Raw genomic sequence first — 23,447 nt, 5'->3', positions numbered from 1 at the left:
AAGAGCCTATCCCAAATGTGTGTCATTGGGACTAGTGTATGGCAGAAAGGTTTAAGTAAGTGAGTTTAACTTAAAAAAGACAAATAAAGAGACAAGGCTGGTGCATGGAGCAGAAAGTTTTATGTAAAAAGTTTGAAACATGATCTGCAATACAGACAGATCAGCAAAGAAAAAGAAAGCAAAAGAAAGAGAAAAAATTTGTCTTCCCATACTAATGAATAAAAGTGTTATCAAGCACTTTGAGAAGCAAAGTTGTTTACAGGAAGCTGGGCCTGAGAACCAAACACTTCTAGCCTATGCTGAAAATGCTTGCTAGTGTTGTGTTGCCTCATGGGTAACATGTATGGTATAAAACCCATTTAGCCCAATAGTTCGTGGTTCAGAGAAGCTGTCTGATCCAACCATTAAGTACACCTGTGTGCTGTAAGTTACCCAATAAAGTCTCCTTGTAAATAACCCCCCCCTGCGGAAATCCCAAAACACAAGTTGGGCTAGAGCGCCTCACCCAGTATCAAACCCTGCTGTTAAAAGCTGTAAAGGCAGGTATAAAGAAGTCAGTTAATATGACCAAAGTGTCTAAAGTGCTGCAAGGTGCCACCGAGGCCCCAGAGCGTACTTGGAGCGTCTTTCAAATGCCTATCGCCAGTATACCCCCCTCCCTCAACCCAGAGGCCCAAGAAGACGTGGACGAAAGAAAAAAGAAGAAGACCCGGCAGAGGCAAAAGATTCTTAAAAAAGAACCAGTGTGCCCAGTGTAGACAAGATGGACATTAGTGGCATGAATGCCCAAATAAAATAAATCAAATACACAAAGGAGAAAACCTAAGGGGCCAGAATGGGCGAAGAGGGAGACAGCTTGAGAGGGGCCGTGACATTGACTTCATGATTGACACTGGAGTGGCATCAAGAGCAAGCAAACGTTAGCCTTAAACAAGAAGTCCAAACACTGAGCAAAGTTCTTCAAGCCCAGCGTCGCTTTGTCTTAGAAAATAAGCCATTCCCATCACAGAAGTTCATCCTTTCCAACCAAGAGTTAAAGGATGAGTTAAAGAGGGAAAAATAACCCTTTGACTCCCAGATGGAGAAGACTGAAAACTGTCATACTTTCCACCCCCGCAGCTATGAAAGCAGCTGGAGTTAAACCCTGGATACATTAGACACGAGTCAAGAAAGCGAGAGGGGGAGAGTAGACTGTAAACAAAAATCCTAAAAATCCTTTGAAAGGATTTCTTTCCTTTTCAAAAATCCTTTAAAAATCATTCTAAAAAAGCAGTAAGAAGACTCAGGCTAGACCTTACTGTGGACACACCGGGAGACTGTCCCCCTGCATACGGTCAGACCTGCAACTGGAGAATTGAAGAAGGGGACTAGACCCTACTGCAGCTTGCCAGGTGAATAGCTGCCCGGCGTACGGTCAGATCCCAAAGAAGATCAAACATGCGTGTTGTAGTGTTAGTAGTGTTGCATTGTGTCTCCTTAATAAGGTGCAAAAACGGGGGCCAGCCCCTGAAAGGGAAAGTTTGTCCCAGCGATTTGCTGATAATTACTGGCTTCACCTGGCTAACATCACAAGAGTAAAACATTTTTGTTTGCCAAGAGGTATACCTGCAAACAGGCTTATTAGCTCTTGCCTAATACCTGTCTGTAGACATCCTGGGAAAATTCAAAAAGATACCATGTTAAGAGTTTATGGTGTAAGTTTAACTTATTCCTAAAATGCTAATTGGGGCGTGGTTGCAAAGATCCTACCCCCTACAGAGTTCACTCTACGCACCCCCATCATTGCTGAAACAAATGCTACATGTGCACGAATGCTTAATTGTCAAATTTTTTCCAGAAAATATAAAGCTATCCCTGGCCCCCTTCCACTGTAATAAAATTCAAAACATATCTTTTAATGATGCCCACATACTTTTGCCTCATGGATGGTTTTAGACATGTTGTTCCCGCACTTGGTCATTCATTCCTGCCAACTTGTCTAATAACCACCCATGTTGCCTCAGCCGCCAATTGAACTGGTGCCAATTCTTCCCCTGTGGCCCGAGAAAATCCATCGACGGCAGCCTCGAGCACTCCAACTAACTAAAAATTGTAATAGTCATGTGCAGTTATATTCTGACTCAGAAAAATTGGCCTTAACAATGTCACTGGTTGGGGTTCCAGGTTTAGCCTTGGCTAATAGTCTGGAGATCAACCGGTTAACTTGCAGCTTAGCCAAAAGCATAAATGCCACCTCACAAGCATTGTCATTGTTAAATAAAGAGTTGCGTGATCTAAGAGGTGCAGTTCTAGAAAATAAAGCTGGTATAGATTACCTCTTCCTTCTTCATCATTTAAGTTATGAAACACACCAAAAGCTCTGTTGTTTTAACTTAACTGATAATGGCAATGCTGTAGATGAACAGATCAACAAGCTGCACAATATAGTAGCTAACAAAACAATAAGACAAAACAATTAGCTCAATTAGTTAACCCCTTGGCTTCCAAATCTTAGCTGGCTTAAAAGCATTGTTCATCCTAATTCTACCAGTGTTGTTCATAGAGATACTGTTATGTCTTTGCGTTCCTTGTCTTATGCGCTGTTTAACCAATCTGTTTTATGTCTCAGCTAGTAAAAGTGCTGCCCTCTACGCTCTAATAGCCCAACAAGAGGCTAAATAATATGTATGTCACAAAAAGCTTTGTATAGTTATCAGAAATGCTATAATTGTAATGAAATTATGCATTTAAGGGGGGAATGTAGCAGCCATATCGGGGGTCAGACTAAGTAGCCTCATGCAGTCTCATGCTTCATGTTCTTGCTGAGCTCTTTCTCCCTTGAATATATTGTTGTAAGCTGACGAGACACAGGAATTCCTTATCTTGTCAAAGGTCATACAATTGTATATCTTGTTCTCTGCTGTTCTCTTCTGTTCTCTGCTTATCATGGCTACCCTATAACCCAGTTCTTGTATTATAAACAATAGTGCTAGGAGAAGAAATGTTGAGGACTGCAACCCCACGCGGGAGGGGGAGGAGGAGCCGTTTCATATGTGTCACAATGTCTATAAAACCAATGTGCTGATGTATTTTGGGGCTTCTGGCTCTTTGGAAATGATTCCAGCCTTAAGCCCACGCGTTAAATAAAGAATCTCTTTTTCCTTCACTCCGTGGTCTCTCTGACTCTGGGTTCTGCAACAATAGATAATTTTAAAAGGAGATTGGACAAATCCGTGGAGGATAAGTCTATCAAAGGCTAGGAACTGTAATGGATATTTGCAAACTCTAGATACAGAGTCAGGATGCCACTGAATACACCAGTTGCTATGGGGAGACAATGGGGAGGGTGGGCTGTTGCCCTCATTTCCTATCTGTGGGTGCTCCAGAAGCATCTGGCCACTGTGGGAAACAGGATGCTACACTGAGCGGGACTTCGGTCTGATCCAGCAGGGCTCTCCCTATGTTCCTAGCTTTGCTGATTCTAACTATTAACTTTGTGGTTTTGGATTCTGTATAGCAGCCTCCCCATCCTGGTGCCCTCCCATTAACTTCCATCAGGCCCAGCCAGCATGGCCAATGGTTTGGAATGCTAGGAGTTGGTCCAAAACATCTGGAGGGCATCAGGTTGGGGAAAGCTGCTGTACATTTTATAATATGAGGGATATCTGTTTTAAACGGATTTCTCCCATCAATATTAACTGGCATAGCAGGGGTGGAGAAACCATCACTTCACTATCAACCCCATTTTGCAGACATAAGAACAGAAAAACATAAGAAGAGCCATGCTGGATCAGACCAAGGGTCCATCTAGTCCAGCATTCTGTTCATACAGTGGCCAACCAGCTGTTGATCAGGAATTCACAACCAGGACATGAGTGCAACAGCACCCTCCCGGCCTGCCCATGTTCCCCAACAACTGGTGTACATAGGCATACTGCCTCTGATACTGGAGGTAGGACATAGCCATCAGGACTAGTAGCCATTGATAGCCTTTTCCTCCAGGAATTTATCTAACCCCCTTTTAAAGCCATCCAAATTGGTGGACATCACTACATCTTGTAGTAGTGAGTTCCATAGTTCATCTATGCTCTGTGTGAAGAAGTATTTCCTTTTAACTGTCCTGAATCTCCCACCAATCAGCTTCATGGGATGGCCCTGGGTTCTAGCATTATGAGAAAGAGAGAAAAATGTCTCCCTATCCACATTCTCCACACCATGCATAATTTTGTACACCTCTATCATGTCTCCCCTTACTCACCTTTTCTCCAAGCTAAACAATCCCAGCTGTTGTAACCTCCCCACATAGGGGAGTTGCTCCAGTCCCTTGATCATTTTAGTTCAGTATACTTGTCCAACTACAAACAACTTCCTTTACTAAAAAAAAAATCCCTAGGGATATCTCTAGGGTTATCTCAGGTCAAATTGCATATGATTCCACTTACAAGACAGTGAATACACAGTCAACAGACAAATACTGGAGTGTGGTTTTTTTATATATTTACCCCTCTCCTTTTGAATGCTCCAGGGCTGCACGGTTTCAGAAGGCTCACTGATTCCCATACAGTTTTTTGCCAGCACTCTGAAGAAATATTGCCGGCCTGGGACAAAATTTGCAACGGTGCACTTGTTGGTGTAGATCAAGTCAGCCACCATTTGCCACGATCCTTTGCTGGAGTCACGCCTCATGACCATATAGTTTAGGGTATTCTCCCTCTTCTCTGTTGGGGAGGGTTCCCATATCAGAGTCACCGTATCAGGGACCTTCTCAACAAGCTGTATAGGACCAGGAGATTCTGGGACATCTGCACAGTGAAAACAAGAAAAACCAGAAGGCATAGCCAGAATATAAGATGGGACAAGGTCATAATGTATAGACTACAAGAGGTGCAAGTATATTGTAGAGTGAGTATCATGTCCATAGAACTCAGTCACTTATGTGGAACACACTCCTTAATGTAGTTAACTGAGTACAAATCTAAGCATGCAATCCTATGGGTTGTGCTCTCATGAGGCGGAAACCTCTGAGCACTGTATCCAATGTCCTGCTGAGCAGCGATGGAGGCAATTTTACTTTTTTCTCTGAGCCTATCTGAAGGGATTGGGCCAAGCACCTCTGCAGAGGCATCCCCAACAGACATGAGTGATTCAGAATCCAAGGGTGAGGAGGCAGAGGGGTTTGCAGAGGCATCAAGGTTACAGAAGACTGGCAGTTCCAGAGGGGCGGTTGTCCAGGTGCAAGCCAATTAGTTGGAAAGTATCCAGCCAAGGCCCAGGAGAATGCCAGAGTTGGAGGAGGAGGAATTAGAAATATGAGATCTCAGGGTGAGATGTCAGGCTAGGCGAGAGGAGCAATATCAACTCATAAGCTGTTCCAAAAGGCTGGCCACACAGGGAATGTCTCTCTGGAAAGACCCACCCTAAGGGAGGGGTTTAACCAGCCACTGTGGTTGTCCAAGAGACGGCTGGTACCAGTTTTTGTTGCAACTATCTAACATAGTGCATTTACCAAAGGGAGTTGCCTGTAGCCTAAGTGGTCCTGTATTATGCAAAGCTGCCCAGAGACTTCACAGCTGTTCATGGATTCCAACTGTAACCTGAGGAACTGCTGATCTAACTGTAGTTTGCATAATAAAAGCAAAACTGTTTTGCACTTCAACCTCTCTAATCAATCACAAAGAGAGATTTGAGGCTGGGCACTTGATACCGTCTAGAGAGGACACATTGGCAGGTAGGGATGGACGAAAGTCCCTTACCTGGTCCCGCAGCTTGCTTCGCGGTGGGGGGGAGGCACTCCGTTCCTCCCCCCAAAATTCTTGCCGGGGGGGAGGCGCCCCATCCCTCCCCACCAAAATTCTGGCCGGGGGGGAGGTGCCCCATCCCTCCAGCCGCGAATCCTCTGCTCCTGCCGGGTCGCAAATGGCGGCGGCCATAGCCGCCGCCATTTGCGTCTCTGCAGTCAGCCATGATAGGCTACGTAAATCCTTACGTAGCCTATCATGGCTGACTTTGGGGGGGGGGAAAGGCGCGTACGCAAATGGTGGCGCCCATGGGCGCCGCCATTTGCGTTCCTTATTTGGGCACGTGTAGTCTACGTAAGCATTTACGTAGACCATGGCGAAAATAAGGGCAACGCAAATAGCATTGCCCTTATTTTCGCCATAGTCTACGTAAATGTTTACGTAGACTACATGTGCCCAAATAAGGAATGCAAATGGCGGCGCCCATGGGTGCCGCCATTTGCGTACGTGCTTTTTTTCCCCCCCAAAGTCAGCTGTGATAGGCTACGTAAGGATTTACGTAGCCTATCACGGTGTTTTTTGAAAATCTAGCCATGATAGGCTACGTAAATCTTTACATAGCCTATCACGTTTGCTGTTGTTGTTGTTTTTTACACTTGGAAATGGTGGCGGCGGCAGCCAGTCGGAAGACCGGCCGCTGCCGCGCCGCCGCTGCACCGCCGCTGCACCGCTGCCGCACCGCCGCCGGGACCCGCCGCCGTCAGGGACATTCGACCAAGGTAAGTCCCATCCCGGGGGGGGTGGCGGGGGGGGGTGGACCATTTCTCCACCAATTTCAGGGGGCCGAATGCGTTGGCATTCGGCCTCCCGGAGATTCGTGGAGAAATTCTCCGACATCCCTACTGGCAGGGGTGCAACTAGGGCTGGAGAGACCATAGGATTCCTTGTATTGTGGCCTCTCCACGCCCTGCCCACTGGCACACCCTCTTTCTGACATCTCCAAGGCCACTTTTCCAACCTCAGGAAGCAGCAAGCATGGTTCTTTCCATGGTGGCTGCAAGAGGGGGCGGGGATGGGGGGTGGGATCAGATACCAGAGCCCCCTTCTGAGGCTGTAGCGGTATCTACAGCCTTGGAGGGGGACTCTGAAGAATTCTATGGTCCCTGGGACGCTTTCCCGGGCCCATAAAATTGCTCTTTAAATCATGTAGGGAGCCTTCACAGACAAAGAAGACTCCCCACTGCAGAAATTCATCTTCCCAACTTGAGGAAGGTGAAGAAGCCAGTGATGGGGGATACAACAGAGAGCAGGCTGGCCCAGGGCATTTTGTAGTTTGAGGCAAAAGGTAAGTTAGTGGCCCCTCCTATTCAATGTCCAAATGCCTACTAGACTGTCACTTGAATCTTTCTTCAGCACTGGCAATGGAACAGCTTCCTCCACCATATCTGTAGGCAGCAACCTAGCTGATGGGTGCAGGGCATGCCCCACAGCTCTTCTCCACCACCTTGCTGCTGCCTCCCAGCCTCTACCACCTGAGGCAATTGCCTTATTCCACCTAGTGGTCGAGTTGGCCTTGACAGAGGGTGTAGGGCAATGAGGTCATCCCTATTCTCCTGCTCACACAATGATAACCTGTAGGGGAAGAATGCCCAAACAGGGCTAAAGTGTATTATGGCTCTGTTGTTAAGACTGGATATCTGCTGCTATCAAAAGGGTAGTTGAGGTTGCTATATCCTTTATGACACAGTTGTGTACATCTCTTGAACTAACTGAATTTTCTTTCCTGTGTTTTCCGTACAACACTTGGTTTGCCTGTGTTGGCTGGCTGACAAACTACTTTCAGATGGCGCCAAACGTATGATGGGTTGACTAAACCTTTATTTTAATTAGTTAATTATTCACATTGTTAAAAGTGAGGCAATTAACAGACTCATATTTGAAGTGTTATTTTGCAATTCCAATGCATCCCGAGGTGTAGAGATGAGGACGGCTCGACATTTCATTTTGATTTTAAAGGAATTAAAAAGTGGGCAACGTTTGCTTAGTGCTTGCCTATGGAAAAAAGCCAGTTTTCACCCTCTTTGTCTCCCAGACAGAAATGCTTGTTGACAGTTGGCACAACTGTTTTTGTAAACTGTAAACGAAGGGGCTGACAGACTGTGATACTTGCAGCTGGTGTCTTATTCCATTTGTTGACAGTTTCCCAAAAGGTTCTGCTATGGCATGTGCTCCATGATCCCTTTTTTGGAACTGCTAAATATGCTGATTTGTGACCTCTAAATGCTCCACAGGCTATGTCCCCTCATGGGCAATAGACAAGCCTGCATCACTGACATGTGCCTAGCTGAGGGAATATGGTACCATTTTAACTTTCCAGATGAGGGGTTATCATCACAGATTGTACGAGCAGAGTTGCAAATTCTCTGCGTGGCTTTTACCTACAACTTGGACTAGGAAGCCAAACGTCTCTTTGTTCCCGCGCTCAGTTCGGAGGATGATGGTATAGTGCCCACTGTCAGAAAGGTCAGCCACTGGTATGATGAGCTGGCTCAGGCCTTCTCTAGTGGCAACTGTAGCTTTTGCTGGCAGAGCAAGCCCATCCTTTAGCCAAAGCACCTCAGGAGTTGGGGAAGCCTATAACATGGGAAAGAGACATTAAGACTTAGGCTCTTCTTAGTAGTAACACACTGTTTACATAGGCCAGGGGTAGGAATGGGGAAGAAATGTGTTCAGTTTGCATTTTAATGTGACCTTATCTGATTTCGCCATTTCAAACCAGTAAGTGAAGTGAAACTCGGTTATCCTTCAAAATTCGCACTGCTCCGAATTTTGCAATAGATTTTCTGATTTTAAAAAATGCCCACAAATATGTGTATATTAGGGGAAAGTGCACACAAAAATACATACATTTGTGAAAATAATGTTTCAATCTATGAATTGTCATGCAAATTTTTAAAAAAAATCTGAAAATTTGGGACAAATCAAACTTCAGATTGGAAAAATGAGAAATTAAGAGAAGCCAAAATTGACAAATTAATCCATCTCTAGACAGGGGTAGCCAATGCCTCTACTTCCAGAGGTTTCCTCTATTTGTTATACAATGGTTTGAAGGCTGAAAGTAGATTTTTATTCACAAACCAATGTTCTCATGAAGCTTGATAATAAAGTTGGTGCCCATCTAGCAATAAGAGCTTCAAAGTAATGAAGCACAGGCACTCAGATATAGCATTGGAGAAGTATAATGTATATATTATTACATACATGTGACATAAAAAAATAAAAAGAATCAGATGCAGCATTAACTGCAGAACACCTCTGTTTTGTACAATTCAAATCAAATATATTTTATCTTATGAGTGAAACTGGGCATTTTTTAAATATATATAAACATCTATGAAAGTGTGGTAGGTCTGCCAAGGATCTGGAAAATAGCATGAGAGGAAGGCGCTGATGTGTCCCAAGCAGAAGATATTCTCAGGTGCCTGAAAAAAAAAAGCCTTTTATTGTGCCCAATGCATTTCGGAAATAGTTTTCCTTTCTCAGGGGCCATTTATCTTTCTCCATATATGTCACAGAAAATCTTTCCAATGCTTCCTCCATTTTAAAGTGCTCCAAAATGTTTCCGGGGCTGAATCAATCCCAACAGGTACCATTTAGCGATCCTTGGTGTTGGCTATAGCTTTTTTTGTGTAATACTAAATTGCTTCCCTGATGCTACATTGTTTCTTTACCATCTGGGACTAAGAAATAATAATAATCAGCTGATGGACAAGTAATCAGGACAGTCCAAAGGAACTGAAAAAGGTTAGTTTGCTTAACTCTCTTCCATTCAAAATCAATGGGAACTTGAAAGTACTCAAATTTGGTTGGATTCTGCAAGGGCTTCCCTGCAAATGCTTCCCTGTTCACTTCTATCAGCAAAGGAATGTTTCACATACAACATAGGCATTTCCTTTCACAGAAAAGGACTTGTTGCACCTGCATGTACAGATTTCAATTGCATCTTTTCAACATTAGATTTAAGAATCACTTTGCAGGGTCATTAGCAGCTCACTCGTAAGCATCTTTAATTAGAAGTAAGTTCAATTGAGCTATATGGAACTTACTTTCTAGTCAGGATATATATGACTGCATTCTAGGCATGGAAAATTATTCTAAATATTATAGCTGAGGTGCAAGACCACTTGCCACAGGGAGGATATTTTCAGCATCCACATGATGAATCTAAAGTGACTAAAAAAAAGAGGACCTTTTAAAAAGTGCCCAGGGTCTGTAAAGTATTACCAACTTTACAAGTTGTGCTATTGGCCTTTTAATTTTGATTTCATTGATTACATTTCTATACCACCCAATACCTGAAGCTGTCTGGGTGGTTTACAAAGATTAAAACCTTAAAAACACATTATACATAGTATAAAAACCATTTCCATAAAACATTTAAACAGCCAGCACACACAGAGACACACATATATCTAAACAATTTTAAACAATCAACAATAAGAAAAATCCAGGTCCTGATTAAAACCTCATCATATGCTGTCAAATGATTGAGAGAAGAGGAAGATCTTAACCTGGCACCCAAAAGGTAACAATGTTGGTGCCAGGCAGTTCAGGGAGATCATTACATAAGGGGGGGGGCACCACCAAAAAGGCTCTCACCTCCCAGCCTCCCTTGGAGGAGCATCTGGAGGAGGGCCTTAGATGAATATAAGATAGATAGATAGATAGATAGATAGATAGATAGATAGATAGATAGATAGTGTGTGTGTGTATGTGTATGAACATATATAATATTCTTAATATAAGAAAGGACGGATATCTTGAATGATACATTTCTCACAGGGGTTATACTTACTTCAAAGGGAATGCACACACGAATGGTATTCCCTACTTTCACAATCATAAAACTTTTGACAATGTCTTTTACTAAGAGCCTGGGATGAACTGGAAAGAAAAGAATGTATAAACAAATTACAGATTTCACCTCATATGAGATAACACCCATAGCACTTTGCCTGTCTATATTGAAGACAGCTTAGAAAACAGCATCCACTGCAAATAAAAGGACACACACTACCCAACCTGAGAAGTTTTCACAACAGATGGAACAACTTCTGCAAATAATCTAACAATAAACTACCAACTGCTGTTCTGTGCATGCAGGGAGTTGTAGCCCAACACATCTGGAGGGCACCCAGGTTGGGGAAGGCTGGTTTAAGCACCTGAATTTATTTTTAAGATATGATTTATTATTTGAGGGGGCAGCTAAATAGATGGCACTTCCATATTTGCTGAACATTAGGAAAAACAATCTTTTCTCCACAATCTGATGCAGCCATCTTCCATAACCTCTACAGCCTCAAGTACAAAGGTTAATCAAAAATGTTTTAAGTACAGTCTCCCTCAGTTTCTCAATTAGTGTAAATGTGATTTATCACTCCTCAGTTCTGACCACACTGGGGCTGAATCTGCACATAGCAGTTTCACCATTATCATACTGCAGTGATAACTATTGGTGCCCATTGGTGTCATGTGCACCAATAGTTATCATTGCAGTATGATAATGGTAAAACTGCTATGTGTAGATTCAGCCTGGGTTGGATGCAGTAACATCTTCTGGTGCTTGGCTTTCCTTCATCGTTCTCTTCTTGTCCTTAAGGACTTTGGAATTCATGCTAATGGCCTCACAGATTCCTCACAGCGTCCCCCTCCTTCCCTCCCGTTATTGTATTTTTTGTCTTCTCTGTACCCTCCCAAGTGTCTGTTGTGGTCATTTCCCCAAACCCATACCCTCTGAATGTGTACAGAGACAAACCATAGCTACCTGAAAATGCACCTAGTGGAAGTGCTCACTGCACAGCCATGCAGTGAGCGCCCATTATGCACAGCTCACTTCTCTGGATTTCTGAATGGTCGCTAGAGGTGATAATGCTGGTCTTATCACCTCTTGGAAGGTGAAAGATGATCACTCATTTATATTGTAAAAGCTACCACATAGCAAGTCTTTAAGCAGTTATTTTGGAGTCCCACTGGTTTTAGTCCATGACCCCCACTAAATTATTTCTTGTTTTCAAAGCTCTCTATCTCTCCCCACACCAATGATGTCTCCTCTCCCCCTCACTTCTCTCTGCTTAAGCTCATCCCCTCTCCCATTCATAGAATCATAGAACAGTAGGGCTGGAAGGGGCTTACAAGGCCATGAAGTCCAACCCCCTGATCAATGAAGGAATCCAAGTCAGAGCATCCCTGACAGATGGCTGTCCAGCCTCGTCTTGAATGCCTCCAGTGTGGGAGAGCCCACTATCTCCCTAGGTAATTGGTTCCATTGTCATATTGCTCTAACAACAGTCAGGAAGTTTTTCCTGATGTTCAGCCGGAATCTGGCTTCCTGTCACTTGAGCCCACTATTCCGTGTCTTGCACTCTGGGATGATCGAGAAGAGATCCTGGCCTTCCTCTCTGTGACAGCCTTCCAAGTACTTGAAGAGTGCTATCCTATCTCCCCTCAGCCTTCTCTTCTCAAGGCTAAACATGCCCAGTTCATTCAGTCTCTCTTCACAGGGTGTTCCTCTCCCCATGCCCTTCTGTCTTGCTGCTCCCTGTGATCAGCCTCCATGTCTGCCTTCATCAGGCTGCCTCCCTTTTCTCCTTTACATTCCTCTATAAAACCCACTTCTTTAATGAACCATTTCAGCAACGATCGCAGCCTTGACTTACCTGCCCTTCCATTGGAATTTACCCAGTTCTCTCCCTTATCTTCATTACTTACAATCAAACCCGTTATCTGTCCCCAACACCAAGACACCCCCAGGCAGTGAGGGCCACATCATGTTTGTACTGTGTGCAACACCTAGCACTAAATATGTGCATAGTTATACTGCTGCTTCTCTGCTACTGCACAAGCAGCAGCAACAGTAGCAGTATGGAATTTCATGCAGATGTGATATTTCTGAATGGATTTTGCCTCTGTAGACTTTTCATTCCCAAAGCAGAAGTTGCACATTTTAACTCACCAGTAGGAGGTACAGCTTGGACGCAAGTGTCTAGTTCGACAGGCTCACCAAACCCCCCATCATTGATTGCTCTCACACGTAGGAAGTACATCTCCCTGGCTTTTAGCCCCCTAACGGTGAATGTAGTCATTGGTATCGGGAGGGCATTACACTGGGTCCACTTCAGAATATTAGTGTGTCGCATCTCTACGACATAACCCTTGGCATGATTTTCTTCCTCTGGCTCTGGTTTCATCCATGACAAGGAGATGCTGCAGTAGTCAGTGTTTACCACTTTAAGATCCCTCACTGGACCTGGAGGTTCTGAAATGAGGAAGAACAACTGACATTTCCAAATTCCAAGGAGTTTTTGGTTTTGGTTTTAAATGCTGCCTCCCATTGTTTATCTTTGTTTCATTGCTCTTAAAGTGTCTTAGTTTAATCAGCATACGAATGGAAAATGCCAACCTTCATCCTTCCTACAACTCTGACAATAATTCCCTACCCCTTTGCCCCTCTGCAGTACATTCTCCTTATCATAATTAACTGGAAATCCACTCTACAACAGACAGGAAAATTCTTATATGAATATATCTATCTGTCTATCTAACTATATATTATACTGGCACCCATAAACCCATACAGTTTTTTTATATAACACATAGAAATGTAATTATGCTTTATTTCTCCCTCATGTATCTTCTTCTCATGGTACAACTAGTGGGTGCAACTAGTGACTATTCCTATCATTTGGGCTTTCCTTAATCAAAGATGCTAGGTTAACAGTACTGAGGTGACAGAATAGAACCTATATGCAATTTTAAATGTGAATGACGGCACTCATGAAGTGATCAGTTGAGTTCATAAACATAAGGAAATATTTTGTGTCAAACATCTCTCTCTCTCTCTCTCTCTCTCTCTCTCTCTCTCTCTTTCATTCTCTGTGCTATCTATGTACTTATTCTGTGCCATGCCCAGTAGGATAGATGGACAAAACCACTTACTCATGGGATCCCGGGCAAAAACAGCTTCTGAAGGTGCGCTGGCTTCACCCACCCCGGCAGCATTAACTACAGCCACGCGAAATTCATACTGAAGCCCATCCTTCAGATCAGTCACTGTGTACTTCCTGTCTGTAGAATGAATAAGTCAGTGTGAAATAATTATGCTCTAAACAAGGTTGGGTTTTCTGTGCGGTGCAGGGTTGCAACCTGTTATCATAAAGTTGTTCTACTGTGGGTTATGTGGTCAACAGCTGCAGGAGAAAAACTGTGAAATAATGGCCCAATTCACACATAACGAGAAGTCACCATTGGTGAATTTTCCTGTGGGCCTTCTCATCATAGCGGTGGCTGCCATTCTGAATATTTGAGCCATGACTTGGGTATGACAGTGGCACACCATAGGTTGTTGTTACATGCAAATCTGGTGAGGGTGGGTTGTTGGGGTGGTTGACAAGCCACCCAGAACCTTTGGGCTGTTTTAGGGTTGCAGGTGGCTTATTAACCACCTCATCAACCCACCCTTGCTGGGTTCACATGGCTACCACATGCCCCAGCTGTGGCTCAAATATTCAAAATGGCTGCCACCACAATGAGACGCTGCATGGGGAAATTCACCCTCGGTGGCTTATTGTTACAGGTGAACCAGGTATCTTTTGTCATATATAGTTGCAAGTTTCCTGACAAAAAATAGATAACAAAAATTAAATACTCTCTGCTCTTTGTATTAGATTCTTATAGGCTATTCTGGCCATATCCCCATCAAGTTAAATGTCAGAGGATGACAAATAACACCTCAGGAGTGTAGCACAGGGTCTGTGTAACCTCATGAGTGGCATCAGTGCTACTATGGACAAGATGCAATTGGACCAGTATATTTCTTATGATTATTCAAAAGGGCATTTCACAAGAGTCTCTGTGATGTGGAGACCTGCATTATGGCTCTAACATACAGTGGCTTCTGCTCCTGCTCGCTTGTGTACTTCTGAGCATGAAGTTGAAGTTCTTCGACAGAGGAGGGGTAGAGAGATGAAAGGCTGGCTGGGGAGTGTGTCAAAACTAAGGAAGAGAAATACATGTTGGGAGCAGAGGGTGCACGAAAGTCACTTACCTGTCCTCGAAGCTTTTCGCGGTGGGGGGGAGGCGCTTCGCTGCTCCCCCCGCGAAGTTCAGGCCGGGGGGGAGGCTTCCCGCCTCGCCCGGCCGAAATTCAGGCCGGGGAGGAGGTGCCTCGCCTCGCCTGGCCGCAAACTAAACAGTTAAAAAAAAACCAAACAAACGCCCCCGTGATAGGCTACATGACGATTAACGTAGCCTATCACGGCTAGATCTGCAAAGTCAGCCGTGATAGGCTACGTACATCGTCACGTAGCCTATCACGGGTGACTTTAAAAAAAAAAAAAAGTGCGTACGCAAATGGCGGCCCCCATAGGGAGCCGCCATTCGCGTTCCTTATTTGGTCGCTGTAGTCTACGTAAATCTTTATGTAGACTACGGCGAAAATAAGGGCAACGCAAATAGCGTTGCCCTTATTTTCGCTGTAGTCTACGTAAAGATTTACGTAGACTACAGCGACCAAATAAGGAACGGGAATGGCGGCTCCCTATGGGGGCTGCCATTATCCGTAGGCGCTTTTTTTTTTTTTTAAAGTCACCCGTGATAGGCTACGTGACGATGTATGTAGCCTATCATGGCTGACTTTGCAAATCTAGCCGTGATAGGCTACGTTAATCATCACGTAGCCTATCACGGGGGCGTTTGTTTGTTTTTTTCTTTTATTGGAATGGCGGCGGCGGCAGCCAGTCGAAAGACTGGCTGCCGCTCCCGCCCCGGACGAAGACCCGCCGAACTGCCAGCCGGACCCGCCGCCAGGAGGGACATTTGCCAAAGGTAAGTCCCGTCCCGGGGGGGGAGTGTGGGGGGTGGGGGTGTGTGGAGAATTTCTCCCCGAAACTTGTTTGGGGGGCCGAACACGTTGGCGCTTGGCCCCCCGAAGTTTCGGGGAGAAATTCTCCGCCAACCCCAGCTTAAACTCAAGGGAGGAACTACTGAAAATTTTCAGTGTGAAAAAGAAGGCTTTTGAAAGGGTAAAAAAAAAAAAAAAGACCTAGAAAAACCACCAGTCTTTTTTTTTTTTAATGGATATATTCACAGGCCCATTTATAATGCCACTTCAGTACCATTTCATTATTCTTCTCTGCATGATCCCAGCCAATTAGAGATCCTATAGTGAACTTGGTGATGTCGCAGCACCATGCAGACAATCCGATTAGGCTTAATGCAACACTGAGAGCAAAACTTTACAGAGCAAGATCTTTCAAGTGAGGAGGTTTCTGACATTTGTTCAGTGCCCTATTTTCCATAACAGAATGTAATAGAGGTCAACTCCCTATTATAATTTCCCAGAGCTAAAGTGGTAACCTAGTTATACAACTGGGTACCCCCGTACCCAGCATCAATTCCTTTAGCTCAGTTGCTCTACCAGAAATTTATGAGCTGCTTACCTGTTACGGGTAAGTCAGTCACGGGTGTCCAGGTGTTACTGCCTTGCTTGCATTTCTCAACTATGTAGCCCAAGATCCGGGAATTGCCTGTTTTACGCGGTCCTGCCCATGACAGTGTTATGGTACCCTTGTTGGCACTGACAATTTTAGGAGCAGCAGGAGGACCAGGAAAAGCTAGGAAGAATTCAATTCGTTATTATTAAAGATCTCTACTCCACCCCTCCTAAAAGAAGAATATTTTCTAAGTGATTGCTTTTCCTCAAATTAGTATTTGAGGAATACTCAAATTAGAGCACCTTTTCAAACCCTAGGCTGTCCATTAGGAACGTTAGAAAGAACATCACCTTGAGAGCTGTGCAATGTTTAGTCATTCTCGCTAAGAACATTTCAAGTTATATTTTATTCTTTTCTAGACCACCTAGTACCATTGAGATGATTTGGATGACAACTCCCATCACTCCTGACCAGTGGCCATGTTGGCCTGATGGGTGTTGTGCTCCAAAACATCTCAAGGGCACCAGGTTGGGGAAGGGTGTGTTAAAATATTGCTGGAACTATAAAATGGGATGCCTTATTGGCTGTGTTTGCACATAATGATAAACCAGGAATCCTGGCTTAATAAACCACATTGTGAATGAGTTGCATGCAGCCTGTTCACTCCTGCTTCATTCCTCCTTTCACATGAGTGGATAAACAAACTAGGCAGGGGAGAACTTTGTGTTGCATCCAAATCAAGGATTGTGGCTGACTATGCCTAAAGAGAGCCAGTGTGGTGTAGTGGCTAGAGTGCTGGACTGGGAGTCGGGAGATCCGGGTTCTAGTCCTCACTCGGCCATGGAAGCTTACTGGGTGACTTTGGGCCAGTCACAGACTCTCAGCCCAACCCACCTCACAGGGTTGTTGTTGTGAGGATAAAATGGAGAGGAGGAGGATTATGTACGCCACCTTAAGTTCCTTGGAGGAAAAAAGGCGGGATATAAATGTAATAAATAAATAAATAAATAAATAAACAAGACAGGATCATAAACCAACTTTAAACCAGGGTATGTTGCTGGTCTATAGTCCTGGCTTGTTTGGGCACACTTAACCATGATCCCAGTTTCAGACATAATGCAAAGCTCTCTCGTTCCTTGCTTGTACAAATGGAGGAGTGAACAGGCTGTGTGCCCTCGCACACAGTTCATTCACATTGTGGTTTATTAGGCCAAGATTCCTGTCTTATTACTACTCATGAAAGCAAATTATGCTTCATTTATGCTTCATTTATGCTGTTGTTATTGTTGTTATTTTTAAACCACCTTTCTTAAAAGGCTCAAAAACATCCAGCCCATTCAGAATGGAAGTTTAACCCATCAGTGGGACTTTAAAGGCTTTTTTTTTGGTCAGGGAGTATAGCTTCAGTTTGAGGCAGAAATTGATCCTGGAGAAGATTCGACGTGAGCATAGCAGCAACAGCTTCAAATTTCACCAGATAACTATACACATCTGCAGTAGGGGGATAATGGCACTGACCTACCTTACAGAGTTTTTGTAAGGATTGCCAAGATAATGCAAGTGATGCTAAGAAGTGATATATAAATGCGAAGTATTCATGTATCATCATCATCATCTTGAGACAGAATGGAAATGTTCAAATCCAGGCAAACGTGGTCTACGTTTCCATATAGTGACAAATTTATTATGTATTTATACTACTATTATACTATTTAATATCCTAAATAGTGGTAAACTGCCACTAAGCAGTTTACATAATAGCAGTTTACTTAATAGTGGTAAACTTAGTGGTAAACTGCCACTAAGCAGTTTACATAAAAAATTCGTATCATACAATACAAACACCAATGTAAAAATAATATAAAACAATAAATGCATTAAAATATTACAGCAGGAACAATAGTAGAGCAGAGCAGTGTCATGGTTGATTACATGTCAGGGAAAGCCTAAGTAAACAAATACACCTTCAAGAAACTTTTAAAGCTCACCAGTTTCCGTCTCTCAAACTACATGCGGGAGAGCATTCCAGAGGGTGGGTGAACTGCTCAGAAGGCCTGCTTACACATGCCATTATCTGGCGTCACATGATTGGTCATGGGACAAACAAGAAGACCTCCTTGGAAGATCTCAGGGGCCGATTTGGTGTATATAGCAGAAGGCGTTCAGCTAAGTATCCTGGTCCCGAGTTGTTTAGGACTTTGAATGTCAGCAAAAACTTAAACATGGATCAGTAGCTAATTTGATGGGATGTTAGATGTTGCTGTGACAATTTGTCAAACATACAGAAGGGTTTCCATTACCTTTGGTTGCAGCCATCACCTCATCAGACTCAAGCGATTCACTGGTACCCTCAGCATTCACTGCTTTCACCCTGAAGTAATAGCTTTTGTCATGTTCCATTTTGTTGGTTGTGAAAATAGTGCAGCTTCCACTGATTTCTCCCAACGTCAGCCAGGTCTTTCTGCCAACCTGCTGCCTCTCAATAATATAATGCTGGACTGGCTTACCACCATCATCTTTGGGGGGCTTCCACTGAATAGTTATGCCACTTGTGGAACAGTCCACAACTTCTATGGGTCCCACTGGTGGCTGTGGCTTATCTGAATGGAAGAGAAAAAGACAGCAAATGAGAAAGGTCTTTGCCTGCGCTTAGTATTAGTATTGTTGCCATTTCTCTTGAGCAGTGCTGGCAAGATTAATGCAAGGATTTCCACTGTGTGGACAGAAGACTTAGGCTGAAGACAGATGTAATATAAAAATGGGCTGTTAGTTCTTTTCATTATATTAATTTCTATCTATAGCACACCAGTGAATTGAATGTTGATATGTTATTCTTGCTCCTCTCCACTCCCTCACCTCTCTGATTGCTACTGCTGCTAGTTCTTCTTCCATCTGGGATACAAAGTGTCATGCAGCCAGGTGCCTGAGATGGTAGAAGGCTGAGCTGCTTCCATCTCAGGCACCCAGCAGTGAGGGTCTATGTTTCCCAGGAGGAGAAGGTAGTGAGCAAGCAGATGAGCAGCCAGGGAGGGACAAAAATGTTCAGTTTGTTGGTATGTAGACAGCACTGACAGTGCATTCACAGTGCTGTGAACAACAGTCTTACATTATGTCTGTCTGCAGCCATAGTCAAATGTTACATACTCTACTTTGCAATTATAAGCAGTTTCCCACACACTGCCAGTAATAATGCTTCCCTCTCCAATGTGTTATATATAAGATTTAAAGTCCTCTATAAAGGTGCTTCATTCTTTCAGGCTTCATCAATACCAGGGGTCTCTCACCTATCACTACCAGCTTGAGAGTTGCATCAAAGCTTCCACTCTCATTCTTCAGCTTCACTTTATAATCACCACAATCCTTCCGGTTGGTACTGGATATGGAGAGCCGGGTAAAGTTGTCTGAATAATCAGTGTTGATCCTGGCATCATCCAGAAGTTCACCTTCATCCTTTAGCCAAGTTCCTTTGATTGGCTTCCGGCCTTCAAATGGAATCTTGACCATGACATTCTTTCCTGCCTTAACCACTATAGGTTCCTTCCTCAGTTTTTCCAAAAGAGCAGAGTCAACATTTGGAGGGTCTGAACATAGAAACAAATGGTATGCTGATTTAGTCCCAAGGTGTGAAGAATGCCCTGCTGACCATATTTAATAGCCCACAATTACACCAAGAGATGGAGAAACTTGATATTCTGCAGATGGTTGTCAGAACCTCAGAATCCACAGAATTCTTAAACTCTTTCATCACAATGAAGCTTGCTGAAAACCCAATGAAAACAAGACTAAATCCCACTGCCACAAAACCAACCACTTGATATTGCTTTACTGTGAAAGTGTGCTAAGAGTTACTTAGAACAAAGAAGTGACACAGCCCTTCACCAAGAGAACTCGCATTACATACAATCTGTATGAGATGGACAAGATCCGGATGGGGAAAAAGGGTCATAGGTTGACTAATACATATCAGGAATAGGGTGGGAGGGAGTCAAATGGTAGCAGGATACGTGCCTACGATAACTTTTGAAAAGGGTTTTCTTTCAAAAGTGAATTCTCAGGATGGGTCTGAAACAGAAGTGTGAATCAGCCTTATAAAAAAGTGAGGGATGGGGCTGTTCCAAGGCAAAGAAAACAGCATGGAAGAAGGCAGAGAGATGGAAGAGCAAGAGAGGAATGAAATGGGGGAACCAACCTTTGTGCAGCAGATGGTGTGAGAAGGGATGTTCAGGGTAATGATGGGCAGAGGGAGTGATTCTTAAAAGTGAGAACTAGACTCTAATGCTTGCCTTTAAGTTTCTAGAGGCTTGAAGTTGAATACAAATATGATAGAGAGCCACTAGAGGGAAGTAAGGAGGACGTGTGATACATAACCAATAGGAGAGGCAAATGAGGTTATCAGAGGCATTCTGAACTGACCACATCACAGTTAGCTTCTGTTCTTAGCTTCCAGGTTACCTGAAGGATCGCCTCCTCCCATATGTGCCTGCCCGGACCTTAAGATCATCGTCAGTGGCCCTTCTCCATGAGCCCCTGCCAAAGGAAGTGAGGCGGGTAGCTACTAGGAGGAGGGCTTTTTCTGCTGTGGCACCCTGGCTCTGGAATGAGCTCCCTAGTGAGGTTCGCCTGGCATCTACATTGTATTCCTTTTTGCACCAGGTGAAGACCTTTTTATTTTCCCAGGCATTTTAGCATTTTAGCTTTCTAATTTTTTAGCTTTGCTGTTTTAAAACTGTATTTTAAACTCCTGCACTGCTGCTAGGTTTTATTGTGGTTGTATTGTTATATTGTGGTTTTAATGTTCTATATACTTTAAATTGTTTTATTGTGTGTTGTTTGGTTTTAATTTTTGTGAACTTCCCAGAGAGCTTCAGCTATTGGGCGGTATAGAAATAAATAAATAAATAAATAAATAAATAAAATGTTCTAGAATTTTGATTCTAGTCATATACCTGTTGAATTCATCCATTTATACATGTCACAGAAATTAATATCCAGCCATGAATTGCCTCCCAGGTGACCTCTGTTCTCTGTTTGTGGAATGATGAGATCTGGTTTATGTGGATTATCGATTCAATTACCTTCTCACCCCTCCCATAAAGTATGATATTAAAGGCATGATTCAACCGGCAGCATTTTAGCATCATGTTATCTGCCAAATGACAGGCCTTGACTAGACTTGCCTTCAACAAATATGGATGCCTCTGTTCGGACACCTTTGGCTTCAAATTTGTATTTTCCAGCATGACTATCTTGTACTTCATCTATTATCAGTTTGTGGACTGGGCCGTCCTTCTCACTGGAGACTCTGTCCAGGCCAGTTATCTTGCAGGGAGGTGGAAAGAAAGCAGAGAAATATTCTCTCTCAGAAAGTACATGTAACATTGAAACCACAACAGATCACAGCCTAATTCACAGCTGACTTCACAGCAAACACAGAGAGCCCTAAAGTCAGCCATTTTTCCTGTACTAGTTTCAAAACGCTGACGCTATAAAGATCCTGACTCTGCTCCAGTGATTCAAATACTGCTAAAAGTTCCTGGAAGGGGAGGGGGAGAATAAAGGGCAGGAGGAGCCCAAAGAAAAGAACTGTTGCCTGTCACCACCTGTTTCTATGAAGGCTCTCAGTGGCACGTGTTGTTGGTGCAGCTTCAAAAATTCTTACTAGAGCTCTATCTTGTAAGTAAACTCCCAGTACTCAGGAAACATTTTGTGCAGGTGAGAATCTACTCTATAGGGCATGGAATCTTTCCCAATAGATTTCAACTGCAGGCAGAACATGACCAGGGCAAACTCTCACACCACTGAATTGTAAGGATGAGGCTGTGCGTCAAGCAAAAATAGCATGTGCGATGTGTAGAAACACATATGAAGTGTGTTTATTTATTTTGATGGGTTTAAAAGATATATACACCATCTTTTAGCGAAAATCTAAACTACCCTAAATCTAAACTGCCCTAAACATTTAAATCAAGAGAGCAGAACCTCAGGCCTAGGGGTCAAATCCAGTGCTCCAAGGTTCCACAGACAGAATTTTTAAAAATTGGAATACCAGAGTATGTAGGAACTATCCAGAAAGGCAAAGTCCCTGACCTGAGGAACCAATACTATATATTATTGGACCTACTGAATGCAAAAAGCAAAAACAGGTCAACAAAGTCCATGGGGGATCTAAGTTGGTTCCTGAAATATATCAAGTGAAAATGTGTTCCCCCTACTCCCACTACACAGGTGTTAGTGCTCAGTTACTTGCTACTCCATAGTTTAAATCTGGGGTGTTGAAACTCTTTTAGTCTGAGGGCTGGATTCCATTTTGGAGACACTCTCGGGGCCCACATTCCAGTGGTGGGTGAGGCTGGAGGCAAATGGGGCTAGGTCAAAGGTAAAAGGGGTGGGCCCCAAAATACCAAACATATCAGCAGATTTTAGCTTAAAGCTCTTGCTGCCAGTAACTAAGCCTTAGGAGATGCTGTTCAACCTTTTAGAATGGGGAGAAAAACTGAGCAAAAGCCTGGAAACCACCAAACCAACAGTGGTCAGGGCAGTGGAGGCTGGTGGCTCCGATTTCAGTGGGGCTATGAATCCATTCGAGGTTTCAATCAGAACCAGCCAGAACTCTAAAGGTGCTGAACCCTAGGCCCAAAATAGGTTCAGCACCTTGGATAGCTCCATTAGAGTTCTTGCTGGTTCTGAGTCTGAAACCCTGAATGGATTCACAGCCCCACCAAATCGGAGCCACCAGCCTCCACTGGGTCAGAGGAAAGGTGGAGCGGCTATCTGGGGAATCCTGAAGGGCTGGACTGGGACCTCAGAGTTGGCCCCGGGCCTGTGATTAGACACCCTGGTTGTATTGTTATTATTTGGAGTTTCTTCTTTTGCTGCCTGCATTTGAAACTTTATTTCCAAATAAAACGTCATGTGGAAAATATGAATGTAAACTTCAAGAGACATCCTCATGATGTTTACAGTCTTCAAGGGAAGCCTGTCACAAGGTAGTGAAGTCATACCTTGAAGCCATCTTTAAACCAGGTACCCTCAAGCTGATCATTATTGAGGACACAGGATAGCACAGCTGATCTTCCCTTCTGAGCATAGACGTCAAATAAACCTTGATTGAAATGGCAATGTGGTTCTGCATGGGCAAGAGAGACAGAAGAGCCCACTTTTAAAAGGGCTCCTTTTTCTAGTTATGAAATACCTAGAAATAACAGATGTTAAAAATGTAAATAAAAAAGAAGTAACACAA

At 43.6% G+C, this 23,447-nt stretch overlaps 1 protein-coding gene across 1 annotated transcript in view; it reads right to left on the bottom strand.

Annotated features, from left to right (window-relative positions):
• IGFN1 (immunoglobulin like and fibronectin type III domain containing 1) overlaps positions 1-23,447 on the bottom strand; it is a 57,156-nt gene that overhangs the window by 11,682 nt on the left and 22,027 nt on the right. The window contains exons 11-20 of the mRNA XM_084851676.1: positions 23,209-23,333; positions 21,385-21,526; positions 19,492-19,788; positions 18,508-18,807; positions 16,214-16,387; positions 13,713-13,841; positions 12,730-13,032; positions 10,573-10,661; positions 8,156-8,351; positions 4,482-4,781 (exon numbers count right to left, since the gene is read on the bottom strand). Coding sequence (XP_084707802.1) covers positions 4,482-4,781; positions 8,156-8,351; positions 10,573-10,661; positions 12,730-13,032; positions 13,713-13,841; positions 16,214-16,387; positions 18,508-18,807; positions 19,492-19,788; positions 21,385-21,526; positions 23,209-23,333 — 2,055 coding nt within the window. The remainder of the gene's footprint in view (positions 1-4,481; positions 4,782-8,155; positions 8,352-10,572; positions 10,662-12,729; positions 13,033-13,712; positions 13,842-16,213; positions 16,388-18,507; positions 18,808-19,491; positions 19,789-21,384; positions 21,527-23,208; positions 23,334-23,447) is intronic.

The sequence above is a fragment of the Heloderma suspectum genome, chromosome 4 (genome assembly GCF_057233095.1).
Source record: "Heloderma suspectum isolate Gila_16-S chromosome 4, 16-S_ref, whole genome shotgun sequence".
Taxonomy (NCBI): domain Eukaryota; kingdom Metazoa; phylum Chordata; class Lepidosauria; order Squamata; family Helodermatidae; genus Heloderma; species Heloderma suspectum.
The sequence above is the reverse complement of the archived record's forward strand: the minus strand, read 5'-3'. Positions and strand labels throughout refer to the sequence as shown.